General features: G+C 45.1%; 1 protein-coding gene across 1 annotated transcript; it reads right to left on the bottom strand.

Moving 5' to 3' along the window:
- Positions 1-7,143: 7,143 nt before the first annotated feature.
- On the bottom strand, positions 7,144-13,683 carry LOC123354447 (guanylin-like). Its single transcript, XM_044996547.1, has 4 exons — positions 13,553-13,683; positions 13,079-13,313; positions 10,509-10,698; positions 7,144-8,900 (listed from the first exon to the last, which is right to left on the bottom strand). Exons 2-4 carry the CDS (start codon positions 13,151-13,153, stop codon positions 8,833-8,835), a joined length of 333 nt encoding a protein of 110 aa, XP_044852482.1. The 5' UTR covers positions 13,154-13,313; positions 13,553-13,683; the 3' UTR covers positions 7,144-8,832.
- Between the last annotated feature and the right edge of the window lie 285 nt (positions 13,684-13,968).

Raw genomic sequence — 13,968 nt, 5'->3', positions numbered from 1 at the left:
AGAGAGAGTCTTCCTCGGCCTCCAGCCCTCGGAGGCATTACGGCAGCACTGCTCCAGCTCCAACCTCTGCTTTCTGCTGACCTGAGAAGAAAAGATAGTGATACTATGACTCCCTCCATCATCTCGACACCTCTCCCTCATGCCAGCTTCAGTACTGCCAGCACTGAACATTGAAAATCATCAGCCAGACCTCACCCCACAAATAAAAAATAATAAATCTGGAGGGTTTTTTTATTTGTCTTTTAGTTTCTGAGCCTTTAGGGAACACTCCAGTTATGTTTTAGACATTTTCTCCGCTACGAGGAGGGATGGAAACTTAAGTTTGTGTTTTGAATGATAGGTTCTCACATAATAGAATCATAGAATCATAGAATCTCAGGGTTGGAAGGGACCTCAGGAAGTCATCTAGTCCAACCCCCTGCTCAAAGCAGGACCAAACCCAACTAAATCATCCCAGCCAGGGCTTTGTCAAGCCTGACCTTAAAAACCTCTAAGGAAGGAGATTCCACCACCTCCCTAGGTAACCCATTCCAGTTCTTCACCACCCTACTAGTGAAAAAGTTTTTCCTAATATCCAACCTAAACCTCCCCCTCTGCAACTTGAGACCATTCTCCTTGTTCTGTCATCTTCTACCACTGAGAACAGTCTAGATCCATCCTCTTTGGAACCCCCTTTCAGGTAGTTGAAAGCAGCTATCAAATCCCCCCTCATTCTTCTCTTCTGCAGGCTAAACAATCTCAGTTCCCTCAGCCTCTCCTCATAAGTCATGTGTTCCAGCCCCCTAATCATTTTTGTTGCCCTCCGCTGGACTCTCTCCAATTTATCCACATCCTTCTTGTAGTGTGGGGCCCAAAACTGGACACAGTACTCCAGATGAGGCCTCACCAGTGCTGAATAGAGGGGAATGATCACATCCCTCGATCTGCAGGAAATGCCCCTACTTATACAACCCAAAATGCCATTAGCCTTCTTGGCAACAAGGGCACACTGTTGACTCATATTCAGCTTTTCGTCCACCGTAACCCCTAGGTCCTTTTCTGCAGAACTGCTGCCCAGCCATTCGGTCCCTAGTCTGTAGCAGTGCATGGGATTCTTCCGTCCTAAGTGCAGGACTCTGCACTTGTCCTTGTTGAACCTCATCATGTTTCTTTTGGCCCAATCCTCTAATTTGTCTAGGTCCCTCTGTATCCTATCCCTACCCTCCAGCATATCAACCACTCCTCCCAGTTTAGTGTCATCTGCAAACTTGCTAAGGGTGCAGTCCACACCATCCTCCAGATCGTTAATGAAGATATTGAATAAAACCGGCCCCAGCACCGACCCTTGGGGCACCCCACTTGATACCGGCTGCCAAACAGACATGGAACCATTGATCACTACCCGTTGAGCCCGACCATCTAGCCAGTTTTCTATCCACCTTACCGTCCATTCATCCAGCCCATACTTCTTTAACTTGCTGGCAAGAATACTGTCGGAGACTGTATCAAAAGCTTTGCTAAAGTCCAGAAATAGCACATCCACTGCTTTCCCCTCATCCACAGAGCCGGTTATCTCATCATAGAAGGCAATTAGGTTAGTCAGGCATGACTTGCCCTTGGTGAATCCATGCTGACTGTTCCTGATCACTTTCCCCTCCTTTAAGTGGTTCAGAATTGATTCCTTGAGGACCTGTTCCATGATTTTTCCAGGGACTGAGGTGAGACTGACTGGCCTGTAGTTCCCTAGATCTTCCTTCTTCCCTTTTTTTAAAGATGGGCACTACATTAGCCTTTTTCCAGTCATCCGGGACCTTCCCCGATCGCCATGATTTTTCAAAGATAATGGCCAATGGCTCTGCAATCTCATCGGCCAACTCCTTTAGCACCCTCGGATGCAGTGCATCCGGCCCCATGGACTTGTGCTCGTCCAGCTTTTCTAAATATTCCCGAACTACTTCTTTCCCCACAGAGAGCTGGTCACCTCCTCCCCATACCGTGCTGCAGAGTCTCTTGACTCCAGGAGCTGGTGCTTTAAAAATACACCAAATATCACAAAATGCACAATAAATTCACAAGAGTTGGTGACACTGCTAAACCACACAAGAGATAGCAGCACGGTATTCATTCTTATCTGGCCACCAAGCCTGCTCCCCAAGCCATAAACACCTCATTTTTTGATTAGGGAACAGGCCAATCACTAATTTTCCTCAAACATACACTTCAAACCTTCATCTATTTTGAGATTTTTAACTTGAAATTAAACCTTCATTGAGCATTGAAAAATCTTTGGATGAGGATTTTTTAAGTCCAGATTTAGGCCAATACTGGGAATAGAACCATAAGGGCCAAAAATAAACATCACAATCAAAGCCGTCCTCACGAAATCCCCAGCCCAGAAATCTCATTAGAACCCAAGTCTGCAAGATTTTCAGGGTCAGGGCCTGATCCTGCAGGCTATAGCCCCAAACCTGGTCACAACTGATTTCCCATGCCAGTGTTTCCTTCTGAGCACAGGTGAGCAAATAACTGAGTTTTTGGTTTAGTGGCTGAACCCAAAAATCTGGTACGGGTTGACCTGAAACAGATTTTTTTCTGTTTGTTTTGTTTTTTGTCACTGAAAGGAAAAACCAAAAAAGAAAATGTTGCACGTCAAACTAATTATTTTGTTCAACCCAAAACATTTTTTCTATGTTGTTTTCATTTAGTTTGCAAGTGATTTTTACCTTTTCTTTTTAAAAACCAATCTAACTCCATTTAGAAATAAAATGGTCGAATCTCCATCCTTCGAGGTTTTTAAGGCCCAGCTTGACAAAGCCCTGGCTGGGATGATTTAGTTGGAAATTGGTCCTGCTTTGAGCAGGGGGTTGAACTAGATACCTCCTGAGGTCCCTTCCAACCCTGAGATTCTATGATTCCATGAAAACATTGTTTCAAAACACAAAGAATGTTTCATTTAAAAAATGTTGAGATGAAACATTTTGACTTTGGGAAATTTTGTTTTCATTTTTTTTTCCAGCTGAAACTGTCTCCTGAATTTGACCCAAATTCACAAATAGGTTTGGTGGACCCAAAACTGCATTTTTTCAGTGAATAAACTATTCATCTGAAAAATTTCACCCAGCTCAACTCCTGAATCAGGACCAGCCAGTCAGAACAAAATAGAACAGTACCATGCCAGTAACTGGTCCTCCATGTCCTCCAGACACGCACAGGAGTTAAGCAGAATGAATAGGAAAAGCATTACATATTTTTCAATTAAATACCCCAATGGACAGGTGCCTACATCGTATCTGGCCCCCTAGGGGGCTGTGTCAGTAGAGAGCATGAAAACTGAATGAACCCTGGAGAGGGAACGGCTCTCTCCCTGCAGAAGCGGTCCCTCCAGCTCAGGCTTTGTGGAAGATTAGCAGAGCAGTGTGTGGTGCATTGCCCAGGCTAGTCATGTCTTGTGGAGAGATGATTTCAGCCTTCTATCTAGGTCTGTTTGTCCAGCAACTTCACCAGCACTGGATTCAGCGTACCAAAAATATACAATTAAATTAATTGACAAGGGGCTGAGGGTCAGGATTGTCTCCTTGTGGAGAAACATGGCCTGTGGCCAGCATAAGTAAAATGCTGTATTTCTTTTCTCTGCCTCTTTGCATTGTGTGGGAACTATGCCAATATTGTGAGTTGTCTTTCTCAGCTGACTGGCAGGTTCCACCCTCTCCTCTGAGTGGTCCCCAAGGGGAGTTCTAGGCAATTAGTCTCTGCCATACACTCAGGATCCTTTCACCAGTCCACAAGTATCAGCTCAGTTCTGCAATCTGCTTTGCCTTTGGCGCCAAGAGATCCTGAGTATGCTGGCACAGGTCTGTGCTTGCAGGGGGTTGGGGGGAAGTCTGTGACACAGAGGCCCATTTTCTGGTTCACTACTCTGGATCATCAGCACTTGTCAGGCCTGACACATTCACTACACCTAATGTACTGTTGTCATAATCTATATCTAAAAGGTATCATATAAGCTACCATTGGAAAAATAACTCATTGATCATTAATGGTCTTACATAATGTATGTACCAGCTGTGTACAAAGAGTTATGAATATGTGCTAAAAATTATGTGCTTAAAATGCATTTGTAAGCAGTGCATAATCCCGGTTTTCACTAAACAAAGGCAGGTGCATTTGCTTGTCGTTAGGCACAGACAATGAAGGCACATTTGCATAAAAGACAAACAAAGCCACCAACCTAGCGAGGGAGATAGCCTCTTGCAGAGGTCTGAATCTCAAATGTTAAATAATTGAATCAACTGATTGAACAGAATATTACAGTATTATAAAAGTGTATCAGGTAAGGCCTTTTCCGAAAGCTACCACCACACTGGTGATTAATATCATACTGCAATGTCTGTATTAATACTATAAGAGAAAATATGGACACTCAATGATATTATGCTTTAAAATCTGTGACCAAACACAGGGAGAAACAGATTTTCTCCCAGACAGAAGGGAAGGCAACTAGCTACCTGTCTCAAAGGAAATTAAGCAAGGTGTGGCCAAAAACAATGAAAGCCCAATTTACATATGAATCAGCAGGGGAATGGAAAGTCCATGGGAAAGGGAGAACAGCATGAGGTCATCCTGAATTTGAGGACAAAACAGTGAGTTTGGGAAGATATAAGGAAAGAGAAGAAGCCATCTTGCCATTCATCACTAGACACACAGGGGGCCAGAGCTCTTGCAAGCTGAGAAAGATGGGTCCTTCAACCAAAGGGGTGTCTGGGAATGGAAGAATTGTGAGTAAACTACTTTGAACAAAGATTGAAAGTTGCTGAAATTAGGTCTTAGCCACTAGAAAGCATATTTTTACTTTTACTTGCTTGTAACCATCGCTACCTTTATTTATTTACATAGCATAAGTGAGAAGGTCCTCTCCTGTAAAAGTAACAAGAAACAAAGGGTAGGAATCAATGGTCATCTTTCACGATGGAGCGAGGTACATGGTGGGGTCCCACAAAGCTCTGAATTGGGCCAGTGTCATTCAGTGTCTTCATCAACAATTAGGAAAAGGGGGTGGACAGATTGATGGCAAAGTTTGCAGACAATACAAAATCATTAAGATAGTTAAGCTGACTGTGAAGAGTTTCAAAGGAATCTCACAAAACTGGGTGACTGGACAAAAAAAAATTACAGATGAAATGTAATGTTGATAAGTGCAAAGTAATGCACATTGGGAGACATAATGCCAGCTATACACACAAAATGATGGGCTCTATATTAGTTGTTACCACTCAAGAACGAGATCTTAGTGTCGTCATCAAGAGTTTTCTGAAAACATTAGCTCAGTGTATGGTAGCAATCAAAAAAGCTGGAGAGGAGACAACTGGATGATCAGCCAACATTGTCACCTTCTGATGTCTGGGAGGGACCACGAAGCGAATGTGTGCATTTTTCTGCACACAAAAGCAACAATACTTTTATCTTTCTTTGTGAAGTTAAGGCAGTTTGGAGTTTTCACATGACTTAGCATGTCAGGGTAAACACGGGCTCCCCTATCACCTTTAGCATGAGAGGAGTCATGGACCAGTGCTTAGCACTCTAGGCTGGGCTGTAGGATAGCTGGGTTTAATTCCAGCTCTGCCACAAACATCCTGTATGACCCAAGAAATGTCATCTTTGTGCCTCAGTTTCCCATCAGAAAAGCTGTTTTAGAATAGTGCTTCCCTGCCATACAGGAGGGCAGTGTGGCTGATGCTCAGATACTGCAGTGATGGGGGCCACATAAGAACCTTATATAGAACTGCTAATTCATCTGAAAACTACAAACTGCCTTGTTTTCACTAGGATTTCACCTTTCTTTCTAGTGAAGATTCACCCTCACTATTGACTCTCAGAATTTGAGACCATGGAGCAGACAGAGCAATAAATGATTGTGTAATGCGTGCTTGTGCAAACTTGAATGTCATGCGCGGTAGCATCTAAACATAGTCAGAACCCTTCCCACACATACTTTCCACAAATAAACACCACCACATCCTCTCCCTTTAAAACTATGACAACATTGCAGCCTGCTCCTCTGGCCTCCTGCCATCCCAGCCACAGGCTCTTTTGCCTTCCAACAAAACAATCCAACCTGTGGCCTAAATTCTGTTTTCTTGCAGAGACCTAAATTCTGTTTTCCATTTCTGTCCTGGATGTTCATGTCCTCACCAAAGACCTCTCTCCAAACCCAGGTTCAAATCCCTGACTCAGATAGGAACGGCAACAATATCATTTTGCATTTATTCAGGAAGCCAGAGATGTCTTTTCCAGATGCATTATGTACATCATTTCAAGCAATCATCTTGAATTCATTCAGCGGCAAGTGATACCCTTCTCCAATCTAAATCTTAGTTACTTTTTCTCCCCCAGAACCTCAACATACCCTGGTTTGAGGCTGACCTTGTGTTATTCCAACCTGCCCAAAGCCAGCAAATATTGGAAATCTAATAGGAAAGCAAAGATTTGACAGATTTCCCTTCAAAATTCCAGACCAAATAAGGTTCTAAATTTCCTACTTATCCAAACCACAACTACCCATGGTTCCAGACCACCCACATATTACCCCTTGCTACCAGGATAGGGTGCGAATCACCAGTAGCAGAGAGATGTCACAGAAAGAAATTCACATTTGGATTCACACATCTGGAGGCAAAGCCAGAGTCATGAAAGATTTAGTGAAGGAGGAAACTGAAACCTAATGTGGATGCCTGGGAATACAGGAAGTGCTTGGATCTACCTTCAACTGAGTCTCAGCAAATAATAAAGACATTGATATCCAAGAAAAATTGGGTTTTGTTTTCCATGCAAACCAAGTAAGGTACCTTGATTTGCCTCATTCCATACATTGTGAGATAGACACTAACCTAGAATCTGTGCTTTGCAGGGCATGTTCGCTAGAGCCAGACTTTGATACTTAGACCTCCCACAAAACGTCCGGGGTTGACTATAATGTTAGTTACAGTGGAGACATTACAGTTACTGTGTGCATGAATAAGTGTCAATTTTCTAGTATGAATCTGTAACCGATGTACCACTTACCCAGAAAGAATATTCACTGACACGTCAGAATGTCCAGACTATTGTGTGATTCAGCATTTTTATTTAATTACTTATTTTTAACGATAATGTTTCTTTACATCTTTTTCTGTAAGTGGGGAATAACTTGCTGATATACAGAATGTGGTAAGTGAACGAGACTTTCTTTTTAGCCACACTAATCTGAACAAAATACAGCGATTAGTTTTACAATTAGAAAATGCAACTATTAATATATACAGAAGAACAGGCATGACTGCATTACAATGCACAGGAGCTGCTTATCTCAAGATTACTGAGATTAAAAATTACAGTGATAAAAACCAAACTGGGTGACAACTGACAAGGATGTGTATTGTACTCTGTAAATGCAGAAATATTGTGTTTTCTCCAGCATATTTCAACTGGAATTACACAACAAGACCTGGATTGTGTGAAATATTAAAGTGTACCTGCATGTTGCAGTGTTGGGAAGTAAATGCACAAGTATCACTACAGTGTTATTACTAAGAAGTCAGTGAAGGTGCAGCAGAAGAGCTTCAAACTCAAACTAAAAAACACAGTTTAAGGTTCACAGATTTCAAATGGCAGAAAATACCCCATCCCTAGATGAAATTATATAGTTTTATTAGAAACACGTCCACATCGTAGGGGTGCACATACATGTAACACCCAGAAAGACATATGCACACAGCCATCACAATCACATGCACAAATCCTTTACTACACGTACATACCACAAGCATTAAAGAAACTTCGAAGTGCAAAGATAGGAGTGGTGTGAGGAGCCTACCAACTAACCATCAGCCTGCGCAGAACCCCACCAGCGTATAGAAAGGTCTCCCTTGAGTAGCCTCTTGCATCAGTAGATAAACAGATCCCACAAAGAAAGGGAAATGTGGGAACAATGTGAGCGGCTTGCCTCTAAGCTCTGGGGCCAAGCACTGCCAAGCAGAGAAAGAAACCGCTGATGCTGCCCTGGGCAGGAGTAAGGCAGATCGCCAGTGTTCTGCAGCACAGCACCTATGCAAAGGAACTTATCAGTGCTGGGGTGAGGTCACAGGGTCCTTCTGGGAAAAATTCTTGGGGAAAAAAGTATTGGGAGGTGGGGTGGGGGAAGGTTTGCAGAGGGCAGCAGGGCAGATGGTTAGTTCAGATTGATCAGCAACGTTAAGACAACTAAATGGACACTGAACCAATCCTGTCATTAGCCCCACCTCCCACTATGAAACTGGATTGTACCAGTGCTAACCCCATTCCATGGCGCACGAGTTGTGCCGATAGAATTTTCTCTGCACGCCTACATCTACTAGTGCAAGTGAAGACAATCACACACGGATTTAGACCTCACAAGGTTTTTACAGGCGATTCTACAATTCCGCAAATCTCCCACCCATCCTAACAAAGGTTTTTGGAAAGTGAAGCAGTGACCCTGGTGTGGGTGTTGGGAGGGGATCTTGTTCCTGTTTCTCAGGGCTAGTCTACACTAGAAGCAGTACACTGGCACAGCTGCACCGCATCTGGTGAAGAGCTCTCCCATCAGCATAATAAATCCACCTCTGCAAGAGGCGGTTGCTATGTCGGCGGGAGAAGCTCTCCCACCGCATAGGTCGGTGTAACTTACGTCGCTCAGGGGGTGGTTTATTCACACCCCTGAGCCACGTAAGTTATACCAAAGTAGGTGGTAGCGGAGACCTGGCCTAAAAGAGAATAGCTTTGCCAGTGCAAATGATGCTGCAGGATAAATCCAGAGATTGCAGGGCTTGGCTGGCCCCATATACATGGTTTCATCCTTCCTCAGCGACAACCTGCACAGGCTGCATTGGCGCAGATTTCACATATATCCATGTCTTGGACAGCCAAGTCTGTTCAGGAAGAAAAGAAAATATTTCAGTGATACAATCAGGGCATTTCTGTAGGGGAATTGAGCAAGCACATCAGGGGACATGAAGACTCCTTCTCACTGCTGCTTTGGGAGCTTTAATAGTCACCCGAACAAAATAACAAGGAAAACTGCACCTTGTAAAGTCTTAGCTGAAGAGCGTCGTCTTTTACCAATGCACTGTGGAAAAATAGTGCACAGGAAATAGGTATTCAGTGACTGAACCAGGAACACTCAGTAGCACAGAACTGTGCTGTTCAGAACCTAGGTTCATCGATTCATCAAATTTAAAGCCAGAAGGGACTAAAAGATCATCTAGCCTGACCGCCTGGATATCCCAGGCCATTACATTTCACCCAGTTATCCCTGTATTGAGCTCACTAATTTGTGTTTCACTAAAGCATCTTCCAGAAAAGCCTCCAGACTCATTTTGAAGCCACCAAGAGATGGAGAATCTACTACCTCCCTTGGTGCTTTGTTCCTCTGGTTAATCACCCCTGATGTTGAACATTTTGCCTTATGTCTAATTTGAACGTAGCTGTTTTTAGCTTCCAGCCCTCAGTTCTCGTTCTGCCTTTCTCTACTAGACGAAAGAGCCCTGTAGTACCTGGTGCTTGAGTTAACAGCTAGATTGTTTTCACATGTCAGAGTCTGGATTTGGTGACATTCAGGGTATACATCTTTCCTTTGGACTGAGGGAGTCTAGTCCGGATGGTGCTTATCTGGGAAGGGCAGCTGTCTTGAGCTAGTGAGTTGTAGTGTTTGATTTTTTTTTTCGGCAGTGCTCAGAGAGCAAATAAAATTCAATGACAGATGTTATAGGGTTTCACGCAGGAATCACTGGGCAAATTTGCTATGCAGGAGGTCAGACTAGATCAGGGGTGTCCAACCTACAGCCTGTCAGCTGTACACGCCCACCAGAGCATTTCATAAGGCCTGCAGCCTGTTTCAACATAATACACTAACGGCCGATTCATTGGCGTTTTATTGTCATGTTGACATCGTTTTCATTTACGCAAGTGTGTAAATAAGTTGGTTCTAATTGTACAGGATTGTCTATCTAAATACATACGAAACAAGCTGAATGTAAAATAGAAATCAGTACAGGTGACTTTAAATCTTATTAATAATCTATAGAATCTGCTTGGCCCACACAAAGTTGTGCTTAGGTTTGCATGGCCCTCCCGTGTAATAAGGTTGGGCACCACTGGACTAGATCATCACAATGGGCCCTTCCGGCTTTAAACTCAGCTAAGTTGTAGCAAGAACAGTTACTCCAGGGGAGCTACCCCATAGTCGCTTCAGCTTGACCCAGGTAACTCCTGCATCAGCAGGTGTCATACAGAAATCTCTGTGCTAGCTAGCGGCGACCTCAACAACTACTGCAGTCGCTACAGGCAATTTTGCATGACTGCCTGCTGCGGAAAGCTCACGGGTACACTAGCCCTAGCTATTTATCAGCTGCCCTGGTAGCAGGCTGAGAGCCTAGGGGGACCAGTGCAGTTCTGTGGCTGCCTCTCTCGAACATTCGAGATTGAAGGCTCTCAGCTCCGGGGGCAACACGGGACGCTTGGGAGTATACACTACGTACTCAGCCTGTTAAAAATGATGGGTGCATCTTCCCTTTGACATACAGGCTGGAATTCTTTGGGCAGCTCCGGGTTTGCACACACAGAAATGAAACTTGTCCTAGTCATCATCCGGGGACTGGCTCTGGCATCCGCATCCAGGAATCCCTTCAGCTTCTTCACAGCCTCGAGCGGGAACGAGAATTCCCCCTCCTATTTGGAGAGAACCAAAGCAATATGTCAGGCAAGAGTCATTACACAGATCCCTCTCGCTGCACCAGAAGCCAGTGATGCCAAACACGGGCACAATGGTACATTCCAGGGGGAAAGGATGGTGCTCGCTGTTGAGTCATTTTGGAACTGCAGGGGGGATGAGGAGGGGCTGTTAGATTAGCACTCACTGTCCCTGATCACTGTGGACCAATTGTCAATTCTTCAGTACAGAGACCTTTGAGGTCACCTCACCATGTGACCAGGCTGGCCAATCAGCTAGACAGAGGCTTTTCTACCCATCGTACTGAACAGCAGCAGCTGCATGCATATTGCACTTATCTCTGGCAGACCCTCCAGCTAAAAGTCTAATCTGCCCTGGAGGGTGCATAGACAATAAAGAATGTAACCACTCCATGAGGAGGATCCCTGTCCTTTGCTATGGTCCCAAAAGAGTGGTGTATATTGATGTAAAAGCTGGCCCAGCCCCGTGGTGGTCACTACTGTTTCTACTGGGCTTGGGGCCAGCATCAGACGATGCTCAGCAGATAGGCAACACTGCGTATTTGCAGTCCAACAGGAGAGAGGTGGGTGTGTAAATGGGAATAGACCAGGTGGAGGAGCCAGGCTTATAGGAGCAGAGCTTGACTCACAGCCCCCTTCCTTTCCCACTAGACAGAATGTCTGTGCCTGGGCTCTGGAGCTGCCAGATTTTATAATGGAAGTTGAAACATTTATTTGCACATGATTTCTGTTTACACTCCACAGATGCCACATGCCTCACAAAGCATCTTTTATGCATCTCTGCAATGCGCCATCGAGATCTGTGCCATATGGCAGGTACTTTGTTTACCTACACAGCCCTTAAAAGCACATTGCAAAGTCACATGGATGTCAGTCCCCATCTTGCCGAAGATGCTTTGTAGGACATATGGAACGAAAGCAGGCCGAGGGATTTCACAGACCAACAGTCTCGGTGGGGTTTTTGCCTTGAGAAATCAGTTTGAACCTGCGGAAGCTGACCTGGCCCAAGTGAAAGGGCTAGAATCCTGTTCACAAGTGAATTGCACGAGCATTCTGGTCTCACGAGTGGCAGGGTGAAGCCGAGCTCAATGAATATCAACACAGGGCTTAAAAAATACAAACGTACTTAACATTCTGTACAGCCCTGGGTAACAGCCCTTCCCACGGAGCTGGGCTCAAAGTGCAAGGAGCTGGATGCTTAGAGCTGAGCATCCTACACCCATGCGTGAGTGTGTGCATGTGTGCAGGCTGCCACTCTTGGAAAGACATTTGGTGTGTTACTGGCAGTAGAATAAGGAAAGAGAACCGGGACAAACAGCACATTAAAGATACTAGAAAAGGCAACAACAGTTTTTCCAGTTAGCTGTGGCTTTATGGTGTACAAAAAAAGCCATTGCTGCAGCCGCAAGGCAGATGGGAAGTTGGAGATTTTTTTCCTTTCACAGAAAAGCGTCTGTTCCCACCCACAGTCGTTGAGCTCAGGACCAGCTTGGGAGAAAAGGAAGAAGCGACCTCACAATCGGCAGCACCCTGCCCCAGAAGGGGAAATGAAGAGAAAGCAAAGCTGAGATACTGCAGAATAGTTCCTGGCAAACCTGCCCTACCCACGGAGACTTGATGACCAGCTGACGATAGCACACACCTTGGCATTCCAGTGAAGTTAGTGAAGTGGCAATGAAATTCAGTGATCGCAGGCTCCTGCGGGGGTCTGAGCACAGACTGAATTCTTTCTCTCTCGCACACACGCCCAGCCCCCTTTGGGTCACATTTGCAAAATAACACAGCACCCAACCGCTTCCCATTGTTCCCAAAGCCCCCAAGAGTGGGTGCTGAGCACTTCTGATAATCTGGCCTCATTTACCATCCCCCTTTTGATTTAATAGCCTTTGGGTCCATTTTTTATTCCCTACGTGACATATCTGCAGGCTCCGTCACTTAAATTAGTTGATTGTTTGCAGGGGGAACTTCTGCCCAGAAGCAGATTAGCCAGGTGGGCCAGAAATAACGTAGCCCCTTCTGTGAAATAGATGTCCCTAATCACTATGTCTGGAGCTGCCTGGCAGCCACTGGGCATACACTTGGCACTTATAGTCCAGAACATCTCTCACTGGAGGAGTTCAAAACATTTCTGCAAACAATCAAGTCTCACAAACCTCAGAGGTAATTATAAATACAAACCCCATTATACAGATGGATAAATAGAGGCACGGAGCAATGAAGTCACACACCTTGCCAGTAGCCAGGTGAGGATTAGAACCCATGAGGCTACTTTATAATCTCCTGTTCTAACCCTGCTCCCTTGCATCACAGTCACACCTTGTTGAATCTGTAATAATAAAAGGAGAGCCCGTGATCTCACCTGGACATAGACAGGCTGGGAGCTGTGCACCAGTATCAGAAGCACAACAGTTGCTGAGAAAGTGACGCCTTTCATGGCACCTGCAGGTACTACTCCCTTTCCTTCTCAGGCTACGTCTTCTGTCTTGATTTGAGTGCGTCGGTCTCCTTTTCCCCGTCTCTCTGGCTCCTTTTCTCTCTCCTCTGTGCTCCTTTGGATTCTGAGTACTCAGTTCCTCTAGCAGGCAGGCCTGTTCCTTCCCAAAGGGAAGGGAAGCTTTATAAGGCCTTCACACACCACTGACTTGGTCATTCATTAATCCAACCATTGACTGAGCAAATTTATTACCATCTAATAACCACTGAAGGGACTAATAGTTAACTACTTATCAACAGAGCAGGCCGGCCCCACCTTTGCAGGTCCCAATGTTTATGAGTCTCTTCAGGCTTGGGAAAGCGGATATAACACAAGGAACCATAAAATTCCAGCCCTTACCTGCCTGATCCCACGCACTGTCTGAAACCACGGTCCCCCCATGTGGTGTGTCCTTAATCTCTCGCCAGCGCATGTGTCCGCGGTGTTCTGAGAATGAAAGGGGATTGGAAAGAGATAAGAGGCATTTGGCCCCTTGAAGCAACTGCTTGTCACTTGGCTCCCTCCTGGAACTCCAGTGAGTCAGGAACGCAGTGAGGGATCTGGGAGAGTTGAATGTGCTCAGGACGTGGGGTATCTGCAGTGTGCGGATCTGGGAGGTTCTCTCACTGCTGCTCTCTGAGCACCTTACTAGAGTGCTCCCATATGCATGGTACAGCCTAGCCCCAGAGCAGCTCCCAGCCAGTGGGAAAGAAACCGTGCACAAAGATTGTGCAGGAATTGCTCATGGTCCTTAACAATGACACGGTCCTGGCAAG

The sequence above is a fragment of the Mauremys mutica genome, chromosome 21 (genome assembly GCF_020497125.1).
Source record: "Mauremys mutica isolate MM-2020 ecotype Southern chromosome 21, ASM2049712v1, whole genome shotgun sequence".
Classification (NCBI taxonomy): domain Eukaryota; kingdom Metazoa; phylum Chordata; order Testudines; family Geoemydidae; genus Mauremys; species Mauremys mutica.
The sequence above is the reverse complement of the archived record's forward strand: the minus strand, read 5'-3'. Positions and strand labels throughout refer to the sequence as shown.

Coding starts and splice junctions, on each gene's coding strand:
- LOC123354447 (XM_044996547.1), bottom strand. CDS start 13,153: ATGAAAGGCGTCACTTTCTCAGCAACTGTTGTGCTTCTGATACTGGTG. Junction 10,699..13,078: donor CCCAGCCTGTCTATGTCCAG/GTGAGATCACGG, acceptor CTCTCCAAATAG/GAGGGGGAATTCTCGTTCCC. Junction 8,901..10,508: donor CATCATTTTTAACAGGCTGA/GTACGTAGTGTA, acceptor CTTCCTGAACAG/ACTTGGCTGTCCAAGACATG.